This window comes from Notothenia coriiceps, unplaced genomic scaffold, assembly GCF_000735185.1.
Source record: "Notothenia coriiceps isolate Sejong01 unplaced genomic scaffold, NC01 NC01_scaffold00010352, whole genome shotgun sequence".
Taxonomy (NCBI): Eukaryota; Metazoa; Chordata; class Actinopteri; order Perciformes; family Nototheniidae; genus Notothenia; species Notothenia coriiceps.
Genome location: NW_011343053.1, coordinates 41,910 through 61,477, shown reverse-complemented (window position 1 = coordinate 61,477; position 19,568 = coordinate 41,910). Strand labels below are relative to the sequence as shown.

At 41.0% G+C, this 19,568-nt stretch overlaps 2 protein-coding genes across 2 annotated transcripts in view; both read left to right on the top strand.

Annotated features, from left to right (window-relative positions):
- kirrel1a (kirre like nephrin family adhesion molecule 1a) overlaps nucleotides 1-13,494 on the top strand; it is a 24,978-nt gene extending 11,484 nt beyond the window's left edge. Inside the window, exons 7-14 of the mRNA XM_010771707.1 lie at nucleotides 3,912-4,123; nucleotides 4,383-4,483; nucleotides 5,896-6,112; nucleotides 6,810-6,917; nucleotides 7,775-7,902; nucleotides 8,190-8,267; nucleotides 10,902-11,412; nucleotides 11,444-13,494. Of these exons, the coding sequence (XP_010770009.1) occupies nucleotides 3,912-4,123; nucleotides 4,383-4,483; nucleotides 5,896-6,112; nucleotides 6,810-6,917; nucleotides 7,775-7,902; nucleotides 8,190-8,267; nucleotides 10,902-11,412; nucleotides 11,444-11,634 (1,546 nt within the window). The 3' untranslated portion in view covers nucleotides 11,635-13,494. The remainder of the gene's footprint in view (nucleotides 1-3,911; nucleotides 4,124-4,382; nucleotides 4,484-5,895; nucleotides 6,113-6,809; nucleotides 6,918-7,774; nucleotides 7,903-8,189; nucleotides 8,268-10,901; nucleotides 11,413-11,443) is intronic.
- Nucleotides 13,495-14,408: 914 nt separating this feature from the next.
- Nucleotides 14,409-19,568, top strand: part of ndufs2 (NADH:ubiquinone oxidoreductase core subunit S2) — a 7,648-nt gene continuing 2,488 nt past the window's right edge. Inside the window, exons 1-8 of the mRNA XM_010771704.1 lie at nucleotides 14,409-14,550; nucleotides 15,477-15,580; nucleotides 16,031-16,221; nucleotides 16,595-16,715; nucleotides 18,614-18,726; nucleotides 19,013-19,087; nucleotides 19,223-19,300; nucleotides 19,402-19,487. Coding sequence (XP_010770006.1) covers nucleotides 14,444-14,550; nucleotides 15,477-15,580; nucleotides 16,031-16,221; nucleotides 16,595-16,715; nucleotides 18,614-18,726; nucleotides 19,013-19,087; nucleotides 19,223-19,300; nucleotides 19,402-19,487 — 875 coding nt within the window. The 5' untranslated portion in view covers nucleotides 14,409-14,443. The remainder of the gene's footprint in view (nucleotides 14,551-15,476; nucleotides 15,581-16,030; nucleotides 16,222-16,594; nucleotides 16,716-18,613; nucleotides 18,727-19,012; nucleotides 19,088-19,222; nucleotides 19,301-19,401; nucleotides 19,488-19,568) is intronic.

The window sequence follows — 19,568 nt, the reverse complement described above, 5'->3', positions numbered from 1 at the left end:
ATTCTACATTTTTGTGAGTGTTGTATGACCCTTTTGCTAATTATCCTCACCAAATTGAAATTGTTTTTATTAATTCATTTGTATTGAAAATAAAGTGTGTGTGCCCTGTTTGAATGTCCCCCCTGTTACTCTGATTTGAATCCCTCTGGACACGCCCCTTTACTATTCTACTATTTGTATGACTCAAGAAGAAGAAGGATACATGTTGAGTGGGAACTAATCTTCAACAAGCAGTGTGAATGCGTTCTTCCTTCAACGTTTTTCTAATGTTTTAAAGAACTTAACTATTGCGGTAAAGCATAAAATGTCCACCCTGTTATGCTCATTTTTAGTGGAACTGATCATTTGTTTTACATTNTAACTGGAGGAGCGCTGAGCGGCGCCAGGGATTCGTTCGAACCGAACCCCGGGGGGAGGTGAGATCGCCGCCAAAGTGCTGTCGTGTTGTACCTTGCGTTGAAAAACAGACATATTACAATCGTATTCTGTGTATACCATATTTTTCGTACCATTTGTGGCCTGGATTGGACGGAGATCCCCCCCAGCCCCGTACAGGGGACCTCTAAAAAAAATATAACTTCAACTTTCGTAGTTAGACCACGTGAAAAACTCTTTTTTTAATTCTCTAGATACTCTATGAGCGCAGTTGTGGGTATACTTTGTCTTGACATTTGTCTAAAAAGCAAATACCTATAAAAATGTTTATGAAAGTTGACATAAGAACAAAACACCGTACAGTATCACTAAAGTCATTGATAAAAAGTAAACTAAGAGACGCCCGACAGGTAGGAGCTCATCTACAAGTGGTATCTTGTCGACAGTTATCCTTCATAGTAGACGTCTTCTTCAATATTAAAGAACGTTTTTAGACAGTGGTTTTCTCCCATCGTCGTAAATTTAAGTCCCAACAATACCCTGTTGCAGTCACCGGTCTTGCGGTGTTCAATCCGACGTTTATGCAAGTTTGTACGACCAACTGGTACATTTCCGTCCCTTTACGGTGGTAACGTCGACTGAAAAAGACGCCTCATGTTTCACTCGCGCTCATTCGTAGGTATATCAAAAGTCCGATCCAACTACGCTCGCACTGCGCATTGACACTCTCTCGCGCGCTTGCTGTCTGACGGCCGCTAGTCTCGCCCCATGGCACATCTCGAAGACTCAAGTACAGCTTGCCCGTGCCTCAGTCCCCCCAGCCCCTCACACCCGACGCCGACCCCGCCCCGACCACCCCCTAATTAAAATACAGATAATTAGTTTTACACTCGAAAAGAGATTGAAAATTCCTAACTGTACAAATAATTTTTTTTTGTTTTTTTTGTTTTTTTGAAATGTGGAAAAACGGTGTAATAGTACTTGTATGACAATTCGAAGAGTTTCCTAAGGGAGTACACTACGGCGATGTCTTTTCGACCCGAAAGTACATGTCTCGGTGGAACAAGTATCAGTTGTTCACAATGTGACAGGAGTTTCACAGACCTCGTAGGGCAACCTCCAGTTTCGAAGTATGTACAACAAGTACCTAGGACACTCACAAAATCTAGGAACCAGAATACCTCTGAACACACCGAAACCACCTCTCGACATTAAATCCTTGCAGCGACTACACAACTCAAAAGTCCAGTTGGTTCCTTGTAAGTTTAAGTTTTCGCGGCCACAAACGATCTGTTGATACTCCCGGTTTGTTCTTTCGGTTTAGTTTCCCGTACTCTAAGTTTTTTCGTTAAGTTGACAGTTTGAGTAACTTTGTCGTGACCTTAATGTAGACCTAATAACTTACTGACACACACCCACACACACACACACACACACCACACCACTACACACACACACACACACCCAACCTGTATCTTGTACCTGTGTCGCAATGCTGTCGCTATATAGGCTAGGTGATCCCTAGAGACTCAAACTTCCCTTTAGCACAGCCAGCCCCCCCACAAACCTACCCTCAAGTACAACTCCCCCCACTCCGGCCAGTCCCACACACACACCACACCCACCACACACACACACACACCCACACACACACCACCACACCACACACACACACACACACCACACACCACACACCACACACCCACACCCACACAACCCCATCCGTTCTTCCTTCAACGTTTTTCTAATGTTTTAAAGAACTTAACTATTGCGGTAAAGCATAAAATGTCCACCCTGTTATGCTCATTTTTAGTGGAACTGATCAGTTGTTATACATTTAGAAAATATGGTGAATATATCTATCAAATATATGTTTCTGTTGTCACCAAGTGCTAGCTTGATTATCATCACACATGTAGCAATAGCCAAGTTTAGCATAAAATGTCCACCCTGTTACCGTCCACCCTGTTACTATTTTTCACAGTAACAGGGTGCACACACAGTAACTGGGGATGGTAAAAAAATATATATGTTAAGCATAATATCCTGAGCTTGACCAAAATACTTTTCTTATACTTTAACAAGCCATCATTCAGATTAAATTAAAAAAAAACATGGAAAATTATGTTTTTTACTTTTGAATATATAGCTGAAATGGCACCGAATGCTAGGAATGACCCAGTTAATCTACTATAATTAGTGTGTTTAATATCAAATCATATCAATTTGTTTTAAAGCTCAATAAATACCAAAGAAGGCCTTTGACCAGCACTTTTCTCATTTTGTCCGGAAGATTTAAACTTTAACGGACAAAAAATTCTAACGGAAACTCTGGGACACATAGAAATCTTTCTTTGCTGCTTCCCTGTCATGACCTATTTCTCTCAATGTCCCTTTTGTCTTTTAAGCTTCAGTCAAGAACGATAAATGAACTCTCATATATTCAAATTACTCAAACAGCTGACCAGTATCTTTGAAATTCACTAAATAGCATGTTTTATTTTTATGTTGAATCAAGTGTAAATCGAGTGTTTTTTTTCTTGATGATGTTGTGGTTTTACTTGGCTTTTGCTGATTGTGTATTTTGTTATTATTAGACAGAGCTAGGCAAGCGTTTCTGTTGTTGCCAAGCTAATTGTCTGCTTGCTCTGGTTTCAAAATGTACGGTACTGACATTAGAGTAGTGTCACTCTTAACCATAACGCAAATAAACGTATTTCCCAAAATGTTGAACTTTTTCTTTAGCCACAGCCACCAGGACACTAAGGCTGCATTTTTTTTAACTATCAATTATTACGCTTGTTTTTTCTAGATTCATAAGTGAATAGTCTAGTCTTTACAACGTCAGAAAATTACAATCCCAAGTTAAATGTTGTTTTGTTGGTCCAAACCCTAAAAGAATATCCAGTTTTAAACAGATATTGAACAGAGAAAAGCTGGAAATATCCATTTTTATAAGTACAAACAGTATTTATTGCATTATTTGAATAATCAAAAAGAAAGTTATTATTTCTCTGACTTGATGTTTGGTTTATTAATTGCTGAATCTCTAAAGGACAACCTATTAAAATGTTAGTTCATTTGAATTTTGTCAAATAATTTCATTTAACTATTTAATCATCACCATTTTTAGACTGCAATACATGGCTTATAGTTTTATGTGAACATAAATAGTATTCAATATATATATTCTATTTTACCATTGGCTGTCTCTTTTTAAACTGCAGTTAAGATCAGGGCTAAAAACAAGACAGCACAGTGAAATAAATCTTCCTCATCATAAGCCTGCCTTAGCAATCTGTGCACCAGCTTACACCTACATCTGTGTAATTAGTGCAGGTATTTCTCTCTCTAGGTAGTTACATATTTAGCCATAATTTCCCCTCTGCTAATTTTCCGATGGATGTGGTTGCTTGGCAACTACAAAACCTTTGTGATAGGTTAAAAGCGGATGTGCCGTTTGCATTGTTAGAGTCACAGTTGTAGAACACATAAGGCCAGACATGCAAATATGTTGAACTTCTCCACTCGTGAACAGCTTTTATTTTGTTAATCCCTTCACAGTTTTTAAGCAGATTCCTCTTGTTTCTATTTGTTTATACTTTCTCCACTCCCCCACAGGTTCTGAGTAACAGCAACCAGCTGTTTCTGAAGTCAGTGAGCCAAGCGGATGCCGGCCAGTACGTATGTAAAGCCATCGTCCCACGGATTGGAGTAGGAGAGACTGAGGTCACGCTCACTGTCAACGGTCAGAAAACATCCACACAAGTTAACATATCACTGCTGCTAGAGGAAAAGCATGTCGTTTCTTAAAGGTCAGCTTGTCAGTAATTGAAAAAAATAAAAGTCTAAAGTGGTTGCCGGTTATTTTTTTAAATAATACTCTTGAAAAAAAGCTTGGTAAGGTCAATGCCTTAAGAAAAAGAAGAAAAAGCAGCTTGTTTTATTGAAGTCTTTGTATCCATCTTTCACATACACTCACTTATCCTGTTATTTTTCCAATGCAGGCCCCCCCATCATCTCCAGTGAGTCAGTCCAGTATGCAGTGAAAGGGGAGAGAGGAGAGGTGAAATGCTACATAGCCAGTACACCTCCGCCAGATAAGATTGTAAGTGGGAACATGAAAATGTGAAAGCATGTCGCACTTTTAAAATCTCCAAATATTGGACCAGAATGAATTATTAAGGCAAAAAGGAAAATCACAAAAAGCATACGGATGTACCTTTTAACCAGATTTGTGTTTCACTGTTATTGTTCCTTCCTGTTCCCAAATGGCTCCGCAGCAAATGCTTTTAGGCCCTGTCCCTCTTTTTGCTTTTTGAGTGGTGACTCACCCTTAAACTCTCACAGAATTTCCCTCCGTCCCATCATCTAAACAAACTAACACTAAGCCGGGCCGCTTTTAGCTCCTGCACCAGAAGTCATCCGTGATGCTTTCTCCACTCAGCTGGATGGCACAGATGCAGTCGTAGTAGTCCCTGTGTGACTGATCCATCCTGACTCTCAGCGCGAGCTCCTAATGCGAGCGGCGGAGGGTTTGGACAGAAAAAGATTTATAAAATATAAAGGAGTGAAGAGGAACAGTTAAATGCAACAGCCAGGAGATTATCCTTCTTTAGAATAAGTGGGCAGATTATGGGAACATGTGGGTTTATGCATAATTAACTGGCCTTACAGTGTTCCAATGCTGAATAATACAGCTGCTTTTAGCGGCTTTAAGGTTGGACAATGTGCAAGATTCCCCCCCCCCCACACAGACTTCAGTCTGCGCAAACAGACAGACTGTTGCTGGTCTGAGAGTCACGCAAAATGTCTGAAATATATGTTATCAAATTGTTTTGTTTTTTTATCCTTCATTTTAATTTTTTTAAGAGAAAGTAAAATCACTCTCCTTTCAAAATATTAATATTAGTTATTTCAGAGTCCCTACAACAGAAAACAGAAACATAAATACGTATTAATTCACGAATAAACCAAATAACAAACACACATTTACTGTATAATTGTGCAGCAGTTGGGTTATTATTTGTTAAAGTCATAATTCAAAAAATCCCTACCTCTGAACGGAACATTGAGGGAAGATAATTACTGGCAGATATTCAGCAAAACATGTACAAATTAGTTTTTATCCTACATTAAAAGCTTTACAAATACATATTTTCTGAATTTGACGATAGGAGTTTCACATTCTTAGAGCCAATCATTATTTTGAATCAGCCAAAAACTAAAATAACCAGCAGGGTTTTTGGCATAATTCCATGTTAATCACGGAATGCACCATTCTCTTTTTTAGAGAATTCTGGCTGCCTATATTCTTTGACTTTTGTTGCTTGTCTTGGTGGCTAAGATAAGCATACTTAACTCTGTGTGTGTAGTACATATGCATAATATTCTTCGCACACTGCCTGGAGTTTTAATAAACAATTTTATTGGACAATTTACCCAGGAAAATGTAATCCCTCCCACACGGTGGTGAACTAATTGTGATGAAACCTCCTATGGTCTCCTGTGTGTGTGCAGGTGTGGGCGTGGAAGGAGAACGTGTGGGAGAAGGAGAAGGGGACGCTGCTGGAGAGGTACACGGTGGAGCAGAGCAAGTCCTCAGCCGAGGGAGGAGGCGTCCTCTCCACCCTCACCATCAACAACGTGATGGAGTCCGACTTCCTGTCCACCTACAACTGCACCGCCTGGAACTCCTTCGGCCCCGGCACCATGATCATCTCACTGGAGGAGACCGGTGTGTTTCATGCATTTATTATTTAAAGGTCACCTATTATACGAAATCCACTTCTTCATGTCTCTTCTACATCAAAACGTGTCCCCTCTTCTTCATGTCTCTTCTACATCAACATGTGTCCCCTCTGTGTTAAGAGACTCTGAAAGTTTCAGGAACAAAGATTCCCTCTCTTTTTGTCCTGATCCATTTATATAAAAACCTGTCTGAAATGAGCCGATCAGATTTGGGCCATGTTATGATGTCATGACGATTATTTGGCTTGTCCAACCATTAGCCAGGTAATCAGCAACCAACGGTAACCCCCCCCCCCCCCCTCCCCTCCCTTATCACCTGAATCTCCTCCTAGAGCACCGATTCGGGTTATTTTTTAACCAAATCTCTTTCGAGAGGGGCGTGGGGAGGGGCTCCTTATTTTCATCTAAAGTAACAGACAGAGAATCAGCACTTTGGAAACAGGGCTGAAACAGAGGGGATTATGGGATGCTGCAATGATCTGTTTGGTGTTTGGAGCCAAACACTTCAGAGACAGGTTCTGTATATATCTGAGACCTATAATATATTGATGAAAAACAGTATAATAGGGGACCTTCAGGAGATAGGGACAACAAACAACAGAAATGTCTGATAAAGTTGGTTGTCGCACCATTACTTATTAATATATAAAACTCTCTTTTTCTCCCTTTCTTCCTCATTCCAGAGGAAGTCCCAGTGGGGATAATAGCCGGTGGGACGGTGGGCTCCACCATCCTCCTCTTCATCTTTCTGCTGGTCCTCGTTCTGATCTTCTACCGGCAACGCAAAGGCAGTGAGTCATTATCTCCATGTGTCCAACACATACAGTACATTCATGTTTTTGCTGATTCTGATACCATTACAGTGCCGTCCCCTTCCCTCGCTTGAACTGCTAAGCTGTTAATAATTAATTTGTATGTGTGTGCTTTGCTTAACCAAGCCATCTGAAAATAACATCAGGCTCTATGAAGCAAATGTAACTCAGTTCTGCCATACTGCCTGCTGCTGTTTTTAACTTTCAGAACATTAAGCAGCAGTTCTGATGGGTCAGAACCAGACGTTGCATTATCAAATCTAAAAATAATTGGTATTTTCTAATTAGGAAAAATAATCTTGCATTATTGTCATCTGGATAGTACTATAAAACACTAACGTAGGCAAATTAATCACATCAGATTATACTTATTCTTATTTTTTTCAATAACTAATCTAGTGTTTTTAGCTGATTCTGGTTTTGTTACATTTCTCCATCAATCAAGCTTTTCCTCTCTAGAGGGCTTGTCTTCTTTTCTTTACTTTATTACCATTTCTCACAGTGCATACAAACCCTATTTACAGAACAAAAATATAAAGTATTTTCTAACAACTTATTAAATTATAATAATATTAATAATGACAATTAAAAAAAAGATATAAATAAAGAGAAAGATATCAAGACAACAAGGAGAAAGAGGAAAGGAAGACAGTCAGCTGATTTTGGTTTAAATGCTCACAACTAGACCAAATAAAAGCAAAATCAAACACCCCCAACTTCCTCTCCACCATATGGATGTCGGTGCCCTCTGAACTCGCTCCTCCAGCTCGTGAAAACAAACCAGCGGAGGTGCGTGTGTCCAGCTGTATTCAACCTCGCCCGTGTTTTGCTTCCAGGTCGCCGCGGGGTCACGCTGGGTAAGCCCGACATCAAGGTGGAGACGATCAACAAGGAGACCCACAGCCTGGAGGAGGACTCCGGCAGCGTGTCCACGGCTTCGCGCATGGTCAAGGCCATGTACTCGGTGAGCGGCAGCGGGATATGTTTACACAGCCTGTAGTCGTAGAAAAAGAAAAACTCACATTAACTTAGTGACCTCTCCCTACACCACACTGTACATTTTGTAAACTCAAATCTTGTGTTTTCCCTCTCCTTTTAACACTGTTAATCCCATTTTCTCTTTTCTTGTCATACTCTGTTCCCTCTTCTGTTTCGTTACGGCACCTTCTCTCTTCCTTTTTCTTTTTTGTTTTGTTTTGTTGTTTGACGGTTTAGTTTCTCCCCTCTGTGTCCTTCTCTCCTTCCAATCAGCCCTTTAAAGATGACATAGAGCTCAAGTCTGACCTCCGCAGCGACACCTTGGAAACCCGCCAGGAATATGACCTCAAGGTGAGCTCATTAAACACTCGTTTATATCAAATCAGCAAGCGGATTGACTGCACAATCCAAACTGTACATTTCTACTAAAACACTCCAAATACAGAGAAGAGTCACGCCAGAAGTGAGGAAAGAAAGTAGAAAAACACAGATGTGTTCAATAACTAATGGCGCATTTCCACTGCAGCGGGTAGCCCCGTTTAAGCGTCCTTAATCGTCCTCAAGCGGCCAGGCCAGTTTTTGGTGGCCTTTCCATATAGCGTAGCATCGGCTAGCGGGTACTTTTTCCCTCTTTTCCGGCCCCATAAAATCGTGGTTCTATCAGGCCAGGGCCAGGGCTGAACTAGTGACGTCAACACTCTCCACGGCTGATTGGTCAGAGAGAATCGTCACAAGATCGCGCACGAGATCATCCCTAGCGTCGCATATATATTTAGAAGCAAGCTTGCAGCTTTTTTATACACAGCATTTTTGTAAACGGAGGAGCTACAAAAATGACAACGTCAAAGAAAAGCACACCGTGGTCGACCGAGGAGGTGACGACGTTCATACATCTCATTGGGGATGATAAAATCCAGCGGGAGCTCGACGGAACAACTCGAAATGTGAAGAGAAAAAAAAGCTGATCGCCCCGCCTACACTGCGTTGCTACCCCAGGTCCTAAACTGTCGGACGGCCAGCGAGGCAGCCCGAGGCCTGAGCGAGGACGCTTAGGGACGCTTAAACGGGGCTACCCCGCTGCAGTGGAAATGTGCCATTATTCTGAATAAAACAATGTCAAAGTCAAATGAGGTTATGCAGAGTTCATTCTGGTGCAATGTTTCATTCTAATTATACCTGAATGGGCTGTAAATATCCCAATCATCACTGACATTGTGACTTTATCTAATGAAGTACATTGTTTCTTTTTCCGTGCAGTTGAACTAATAAAGTTTGCAATGTTCTAAAAGTTGAAAATCCGTTAAATATAATGATTTTTAAATATCATGTTTATCCTCTAGAGGGTGCAAATGGGCATCTTAAGTAGCCAGAATCAGACAAAGAAAGGGATTTTTAAAAACAAAGCTTCATTCTGGCTCTTTAATGCAGGATCAGATTAGGATACATTTATCTTAACTGGATAACAAACTGGTACTAGTAACTCATTGTGTAACCATTATATACTTTCACATTTGAGATACAGTATATCCAGTAGAAAGTTCTCTTCATACAGGTTTTTATTCACAGTTTAGTTTAGTATCTTATTAGAGATATATATATCAATAGAAACTGTCATTAGCATTACACGATTTCAGTAACAAAGTGGTTGGTGGCCAGCAAATAACAATGTATTACATAGGACTACAAAAACAAGACTACAGTCCAGTTAAAACAATTTCAACATCAGTACAAAATCCCCTCAGCTGACCTTTAAACTAAGTGTTAGTTTTGCACTCAATATCTGTGGGAATATTAGAGTAGGATATTTCAAACTAAAACTGCCGCCGCTCCTTAAGCGCTGCCTCTCTCTGTCCAGCTGTGATGCAACTAGCTTCACTGATTTCTGAGAAAAGTAAGATATTTGATGAAAAACAATCCGCTCGTGTACCTGGCATCAATCATTTATACTTTTTGACACTGTGAGGCTGGTCTAGGTGACTAATGTATTTTCACGTTCACCGCTGCCAAAATGTTCTGCTGAACCCCCCCCCCTCCCCATGAATATTTTGTGAGGGCAAACCCCTCTAGCTGGAGCGCTGCCTGGGATCATCACTCTGAAGAAACACAGACATGAATCCACCCCGGGAGATGGTTAGATCACCTCGACAACAGCCTCAGCAGCCAGACTGTTTTTTTACTCTCCCCCCCCCCACAAGCACCAGAGCAGTGAAACAAAGTCAGGGGGAGGAGCTGGCGCATGACAGACAATGAGATGGCAGAATTATGTCAGAACTAATAGTGGAGAAACATGAAGTGGGTGTGGAGAGCAGGGAGAGCATCTTTCAGACAATCTAGGATTAACGTCCATGTTAACAGAGAATACCTTCTTCTAAAAGTTAGATAGATCTACTCTAAAGTTGAAATAATTTTAGAGACATCTGCTAGTTTTTGTGGATTACTCCTGTTTGCTGAGGAATTTAATGTCAGTAGAATTTTGGAAGACTCCAGACTGTATCTTGATTTGCATTCATTTTTTAAAAAGAGTCACAAAAAGACAGCTATGACCTCCAAGATCATTTCTCCTTGGGGATCTGGAGGAACAGAACATTTTTATTTATTTTATTAGAGACCTTTGACCCTAACAATCTGTACACTGGCGTATAGAATAATTATGTAAGGGATAATGTGCAGCAAGCATGTTATTTTTACAAAATGAACCCCTTTAATGTACATAATCCCACTTATAACGCAGCTAAACTTACTAATACAGTTGACATTTCACAGGTAATGATTTCAAATAGATTTGAATGCTACTGCTCAAGAATTAAGTCTATGACAAGCACCGTAGAATGTTGTTATTGACCAATCAAAATCAAGCAACAACAAAGTTGTGTAATATATAAATGTTTATAATTTTAGTTTGTAGGTTTTTATAATAATAATGATTTTTCCGCTCATTATATATTTTGTAATGCTAATTCTGTCTCCTATTTGTTTTTGCTTCAGGACCCCACCAATGGCTACTACAACGTGCGGGCCTCCACCCACGATGAAGGCCGCCCTGCCTCGCGCTCCACCCTGCACTATTCTGACTACCGCTCCCCCACAGGGACCCCAGGGGGTGCCGCCTCCATCAGCAGCAGTGCAGGAGGCTCAGGAGCCACGGCCAGCGGAGGGGGCCCCGGTCCCCCCGGCCCCCTCACCTCCCCTGGCCGCCCACAGGCTTGCTATGACCCCAGACCCCCCTCTAGACTCTCACACATCAGCTACGCCCAGTTCAACACCTTCACCCGCGCGGGCCAGATTCAGCAGCCCCAGCCAAACCCCCCCCCCATGGCCAGCGACTTCCCGGGAGAATGCAGCCTCCTGGACTCCACCTCCCAGCTGGCCTACGACAACTACGGATACCCGTCGCATTACCAGACCTACCGCATGGGTTTCGCCCCGTCCAGCCTAGCCCCTCTGGAGGCCTGCCCCTCCTACGAGATGTACGGGGTGGGGGCCGGGGTGGACTGGGGTGGGACCCGGGGTGGGACCCGGGGTGGGACCTGGGGTGGGACCTGGGGTGGGATCCGGGGTTGGCAGCCCTGTTGTGGGCGTGGGTCCCCCGGGCCCTGCCCCCTCGGGATCAGAGCCTGGACTCGGAAAGTACGGCAGCTCCACCCGCTTCTCCTACACCTCCCAACAATCTGACTACTCCCACAGCCGGCACACACAGAGGATGCAGACTCACGTGTGAGACAGAGAACACCCTCACCGTCTGAGCAGAGCATCTTATAAATAGTGTCACATCTAAAAAACACGACAGACAATCATAGATTTACACGCACATATTTTCACACAGAAACTGAAAAACATCACACACACCCACATGCACAGTCTGGAGACTGTGCCCATGAGACAGGGAGAGACAGGGAGAAAAAAAGACGAGTGGAAAAGTAGTTTAGTGAGACAGGGAAGAGAAATTCCACACAATTTTGAATTCCCTCACTCCCAATGTGTTTGTATATCTGAGCTCTGAAAGAGCGGACGGCGCAAGTCACAATCAAGACTGAGAAAGAGAACAAGAACCAGAGAGAGGACGAGAGATCACAGATCTACGGAGCCCTATAGCTTTTGCTCTGAACTGACTTTGTAAATGATGAGAGAGAACGTCTTTAGGCTAAACGGACTGACTGTCAAATATGGAACACGCTGATTGGGTAAAACCTCAACCAGTGGAAGTTATTTCTGGCCTCCATTTTTTCATTTTGTTTTGCTGGTTGTCTTATTCGGTGATCATAGAGCACATACAGTATAAATATAGTATCCCAGAATGCCCTTTTGTACAGTGGTACATGCCATTATGCCCGTTAGGCGGCATGTGTTGGGGCTGGGGGGGGGGTTGGGAGGGTTGTCATCATTTTGCACTGCATCTACAGTATTCATGCTTAGACGTCCCTTATCTATATCTGTGTAATGTCTTCTTTTTATTTGCACACCAGACTAGAGCTTTGTATTCTATTTTTTAACATTACAGAATTATTTTTGTCAATGTAAAACATGTATTGTGTATGTATGGACCAAAAGTTTTGAGCGTGAGCCCACTTAAAGAAAACGGGCCGGGTGATTCCACTGAGACAGGAAGAAGAGTTGTGTCAACAGCGGAGCCTGAATTCAGAACGTGTTTCACATCAGAAGGGTGTATCAGTGTATAAAGGAAACCCTAGTGCCAAGTGTTCATGTTGTTATTCACCTTAAACCATGTATATGCAGTAGAAGCTCCTTCTATTGGTGACTGTTGCTTTATAAACCAGGCTCGGGGCCTTGAGTCATTCTCCGACATTTTCGTAGGCTGGAGCCTTTTTCCTCTGAGCTCCTCACTACAAGCTCGGTGCAGACAGAGAGAAAAACACAGATGTTGGGTTTAGAACTGAGTGGCCTTATAGGGGAACATGTCGTACATTTCCATTTTTAATCATTCCTCATCGTCTGTCTGCCAAAAAAACGGCCGGAGGAGAATGTGTAAGGAGAGGTTCAATGAAGGCTTGTCCACAATATTGACATGTAGTAGAGTATGACTGTGAGTGTGTGTGTGGGTGTGTGAGTGTGTGAGAGAGAGATCAAGAGGGAGTGTTTGGGCACTGGCACGCACATCGATTTGTACAGTGTGTTTGTATAGATGAGTGAATGACGGCGTGTGTATGGGAAGCATACTGTAAACATGCAGCACACGACTCCAGTGCGCGCGACTATTGTATGCATGTCCGTGTGTATACAGTATGTGTGTGTGTATGTCGGTGTCAAAGTGTGTGTGTGTGTGTGTGTGTGTGTGTGTGTGTGTGTGTGTGTGTGTGTGTGTGTGTGTGCTTCAGTATATGTCCATATCATTTCTCTCACAATCCTGTCACAGTACTTTTATACCTCTGGTAGGACTGTATCCTGTATTATTGTGTCTTTGAATTTAGAAAATCCAATGTTTATCTTATTGTACTGTTCTTCGTAGCAGAGACAACTGTTCAAAAGATGTACAACGAACGTTATCAAACTCTCATTTTTTAATTTTCAATATTTTTTAAAAATGGTATGTAATTATTTTTCCACAGTATTACATAAATAAAAGCACTGTTTTTTATAATAAAGCTGAGTTTTTTCATTTTTGGTCATTGGCTTTAAATGTACAGCTTCCATGTTTTGTGCAATAAGCATAAAAGCTAAAATATTTTAAGGGGAGTGGAGAACACAAATCTGGGGTGTATGCTTAGAAGCAGCAGTACAGACTTTATTTAAAGAATAGTAAAGTTTAAAAAAGGTCCTTTAAGTATCTTACATTCTGCCTACCCTTTTCTTTATGACACATTTGTGGTATGGGCTACGAATAGCGATAAATAAAACGGGTTTCAGGAGGTTGGGGTCTTATAATAGTTGGGATTTGTTCTTTAATAAAGACAAATTTATTGTGCGATAGATTTTACAAAGTAAACTGGAAACATGAATACGCTTCTCTTTCTTGAGTTGCTCTTAATGTTGATACACACAAATAGAAATACAGCTGTAAGGACGATAAAGCTGAACAGAGCTAAAGATAAAGACTGCTAGTACTGTACAATGTACATATATGAAAAGATAGATAGACATTGAGACAATAGATAGATGATAGATAGTTAGATAGATACTTTATGTATTCCTAGTTGGGAAATTGTTTTGTCACAGCAGCAGTGTGCAAGAATTATAACATTTCTTAAAAATATAATTTAAAAAATAAACATTCCTTGCATTATGTACATATTCACAGTAGAAACTACTATATTCAGAATAATATTTAAGAATACAAACTATAAAATAAACAGGATAAATGAGAATACTCTGTTATATAATAATCTACTAAAGGGACAGAAACACAGTATAAATACAATAAAATGAAAACGTTGAAGAAGCAGTTCGTCAGGCAGCAGTTCGTGCTATAAACCGATAGGTGGCAGACACACGTTCTTAACTGAATGCACTTAACTACAAAAGAAGAAACTCCTCTACGTCATTGGCCAGTGAGTGTAGCACTAACAGCCAAAATGGCGGGCACGATGTTGAGGTCGCTTACTAAACTAGGACGTCCTTCAACAAAATTGATATTAAATAATAATTTGCTGAGCCCTGCCTGTACTGTCCTGCAGAACAGGTAAGATAACAAGAATACGAAACGTGACGTTTTGTGTGGACAATGTGTGGGTGGCCGTTTTAGCTTGAGCGTTACATAAATATGCATACTGACACACAGGCAAATGTTAGCATAACGCTTAAAAAGTCGACAGTGCAAAAATGATTATAATCACCTGCAATAGTATGTAGTTTCTTCCTGAATGGAAAATGTATTTAACAATGCACGCAGAATGTAATCATCGAACAAATATAGCAATGTCATCCTTTTAAAGCGGCGTTTGTCTAAGGGTAAACTAGCTATTGTGCGCTATCTAGTTGCTAGCGTTACCTAAACTGTTACCTAAAGTTAGCTTAGCTTTCTGATTAGCTAATGTCACTCCGTTGTTTTGCAGCTTTAATGCTGTATGTAAAGTCAACGTATATGTGGTACACTCTGGTTATGAGGCTCCCAAATAGTGTGTTACCTGCATTACATTCTAGATATATGTAAGACCTTTGACTAATGGTAAACATGTGAAGAAGCCTGCTTCCGACCCATCGCTATTATCAGACTCTGTCGTATATCTCACCTTAGGCTTAGAGGTCTCTAAAATGTGTTTTTGTTCCTAACATGTAATGTGTTGATTATGTAGCAGTGGCACCAATGTCAAGCAGACTTCAACAGGAAAGCTTGTTATTGGCGTAATCTGATACCGAGGGAGTTCTACAGATGCTTTAGGAGTTAAAGTCTATGGTTAAAACGTGTTAATGTAGTCATGTTTTGATGTTGCAATAATTAGCAATATGTCTGATCTGCCTGTGTCTCTCATCGGCTACTGTCATTAATGGCGATTCAATAGCCTGAAAATGTGGTACATACTTGGGGTTAGAATGCTGTTTTTGTCTTTAATTGTCTGCCTAAACAATGAAGAAAAATACCGTACCTCATGTTCCATGTTTTTACAGGCAGAAACAATGGCAGCCAGATGTGGAGTATACCGAGCAATTTGCCGGGGCCGTGATGTACCCCACTGCTGTTAACGAGAAATGGGTCCCACCACCATGGAATGGTACAGTCATCACACACACACACACACACACACACACACACACACACACACGCACACACACACATTTGCAGTCTCACATTTAGGGCTATATGTATATAAAAAACAAAACAAGTATTATACTTATTATACTAACCTATTTCCATTATTTTCCATGGTGTTGTCAATCCACCAACCCTTTTTAAAGACATGTCTTCAGTGTCACAAAACTGTTTACATGTACACAGAGCACTGGATTTTAACACATTGGACAGCTACATACCTACATAAAGTAATACAAATTGTTCCTACATAGGCAATAGAGATTTATTGAACTGTTTATGTTGTCCATTGGTTGCTTTCTTAGTTATTTGTATTAGAAAGCATATCCTAAAGCAATACTAATTGTTCTGCTCTCCATGAACTCAATTGGCTAACCTTCCCTGTATGTTTTTTGTTTTTTGTTCCTTGCAGACAAAGATCCTGATGCAGTGAAGGATGTGTCTAACCTGACCATCAACTTTGGCCCCCAGCATCCTGCAGCTCACGGCGTGCTGCGTCTAGTCCTGGAGCTCAGTGGAGAGTCCGTCAAGAAGTGTGACCCCCACATAGGCCTTCTTCACCGTGGCACAGAGAAGCTCATTGAGTACAAGACCTACCTGCAGGTACTCAACCACTGATGATATCTGTAAATAGTTTTTACCCTTATAAACGTCTAAGGTAGTGGGTTGAAGAGCACATTTTGTATGTTGGATGTTGATCTGTGCTATTTGGTCTAAGGACAGAAAATAGCATCAGAACCCATTGCAAAAATTATGTTTTTTTGCAATGTACACGACCACATCCTCTGGAGATTGAGCTGTGTTTACTTGGTAAAACTTAGCTGGTGCCCGAGCATAGGAACACCCCCTCACTTTAAAAGGATCAAATTCAACTTCTCACCTCAACAGTCTTGATTAACAGACCTTTCTCATGTGTCATTTGTCCCGCAATTGTTTTGGAATTCTCTTAACCAAAACGCTTCTTTTTTGACCACAGGCTCTGCCCTACTTTGACCGCCTGGACTATGTTTCCATGATGTGTAACGAGGAGGCCTACTCTTTGGCTGTGGAGAAGCTGCTCAACATCCAGGCCCCCCCCCGTGCACAGTGGATCCGAGGTTCGGACTGGCAGTGTCTGCTGATTCTGCAAAGGCTATAGATTTGAAATCAAATGATTTAAGGCCTAAAAATACCGTGAATATATTTGTAGAGGACCTATTTTTGCCATTCATAACAGGCTGTTGTATTAGACGTTAAATGTTATAGTGCTATAACTCGTGAAATTCAGAATAAACAAATACTACTGATTTTAAAGGGATTCTGGTTTCGACAGATCTAATGCATTAGACAGGGTGTCCGCGGGGTCTTAAAAAGTATTAAAAGTTGATAAATCAATTTAGCGAAAATTAAGGCTATTAAAAAGTATTAAACGGCATTTTCCAAGGTATTAAGAAGGTCCACAGCAACGACAACATGAAACACCCTTTAATTTACTGAAACGACATGTCGAGGAAAAGAGAGGCAGGAACCGTTTATTAAATATTCTTCTATTATTATACAGAGAACAGAGTCGTTATCAATTTGTTTTAAAGCTCAATAAATAACAAAGAAGACCTCTGACCGGCACTTTTTTCATTTTGTACGGAAGATTTAAACTTTAACGGACATGTTGACCGGCGTAAAAAAATGTTTACGGAAACTCTGCCGCACGGTCCCCTCGTTCCTTGGAAGAGGCGGAGAGGTGGGTGTTTTTCATCTGCTGGTGGACTACCGGAGAGATATATAGCAGGAGAACACGCCGTCCACCGTGGAGAATAAACAGAAGGGCGACCATGCTCCGGGGTCTTCTTCACTGCTTTGGTGTATTTTGTGGCGGCAGCAGCGCCACTTACAGGCCTGGCATATGTACTACATCGTTTCCAGCATTTCCAGCGGTCTTGTGTGAACGGACACGTTAATGAATCGAATGCGTGTGAACGGAAGCCTTTTTTGCGCTTGCGTATGCGTTTTACCGTATGCGTCCTCGTGGGGCCGGGGTCTAAGCCAAACTATATCCGGTCACAGAGATCTGCTATTTTAAACACATATAGATCCTAAATATAGTCTATATTAAGAACGAGAAAAGTCTTAACATATATATCCTTTTTTGTAAACATATGACAAATGTGTGAGGGTGATGACGTCAGAGCATCGTCTTATGTGCCAGTGCTTAGCCCCGGACAGCCCCAGCCCAATTTAACCCCTCGGTATTTGAGAGGGAGCTCCTATATGGCATTACCCCGCTGAAGCTCACCAAAGTTTAATATATTTCATAGTTCAAAGTTTTGTCAATTGTTTTGTTTATTGGTCAAATACTGGTTTCTGAGGAGTTTTACTGGAATTAAAGAGCACAGAGTCTACAGAAGCAACAAAGCAGCATACTGCATTAAACCTGACCTTCACAGAGAGGTTGAAGTTCATGTGGAAAGGAGGCTTCAGTAGTCTGTTTGCACTCTGTTTAGTTTTGCTATCTTACAATCAATATAGTAAATGTGAGGTAAAGTGTGTTGCCAATGTAACCGGTTAGAACTCAAAGTTGCGATGAAGTCTTAAAATGAATGGAAAGGGTCTTAAAAAAGGTCTTAAAAGGTATTAAATTTGACTTCAGGATTCCTGCATATACCCTGATTAGAATTACACAAACACAAATTATTGTTAATTAATAACCCTAACCCCCTGTGTTCCTACAATCTTGTATCTGTCAGTTGCGGTCAATGGTCATAGTTCTACATCCAATGATAATGGTTAATAGAATATTAAAATGTTTACAGGGTTACATTTTAAAAGCATTTTTCTGTACAAAAGCTAAAGAGAGAAGAAGTATATTGCAAATCTTCTCGCTTGATCAGCTAGGAACACGTGAAATTTTGACATTTGTTTGACAAATGGCTTAAAATCAATAATTGATTTAAAAATGACCGACTTATTTATTTATTGTCAATAGTCCTAAATGGTTTGTTGTGTTTTTGTTTTGCAGTTCTGTACGGAGAGCTGACCCGCATCCTGAACCACATCATGGCCATCACTACGCACGCCCTTGACATCGGTGCCATGACCCCCTTCTTCTGGTTGTTCGAGGAGCGAGAGAAGGTCAAAACCAGTCTGTCCTTTATTTGTTATAAACATTGTTTATTCTGTATTGCACTTGCTTGCAACATTCTTAAAAAATCAATACCATTTGGCACGTGAGACACGCATTACCTTAAAGTTCCTCAAAAGAAGAAATCAAGTTACTGAAAAAAATTCAAGTTGGAGTAAACGGAACATCTGTGACCCATAGAAGTGACTATTTTCATATTCACGGAAAATCAAGCTAATTGTAAATAAATGTGGATGCCCCTTTTCACTCTGAACTGTGATCTTTGTTTCCTCCCAGATGTTTGAGTTTTATGAGCGAGTGTCCGGAGCCAGAATGCACGCTGCATACATCAGACCTGGCGGTGTGCATCAGGTAAAATAACTCATTTTAAACAACACAATTAAGCGATCTCTTTGTGAGAATTGTGTACGTAAGATGTATCAATTATTTTACCTGTAGACCACTTTATAAGATCATGATCAGTGTTAATGATCTTATGTGTTTCAGGATATGCCCGTTGGCCTGATGGACGACATCTATGAGTGGTGCAAGAACTTCTCCATTAGAATCGATGAAGTAGAAGAGGTGACTTCTTCTATATGTTTTGATCTCCACAAGTTCTTTACACGATAATGATGTGGTGAAAATCTATCATTAAATGCTCAAATGTGTTTTCTTCTTGCCAGATGTTGACCAACAATCGTATCTGGCAGAAGCGTACCGTGGACATCGGGGTGGTGACGGCAGAGGAAGCCCTCAACTACGGCTTCAGGTAAACCACCTATTCCTCTTCAGTTCCCTTTTATGAAATGCACACACATTTGAGTTAGTATGATATTTCTACCCTGATATT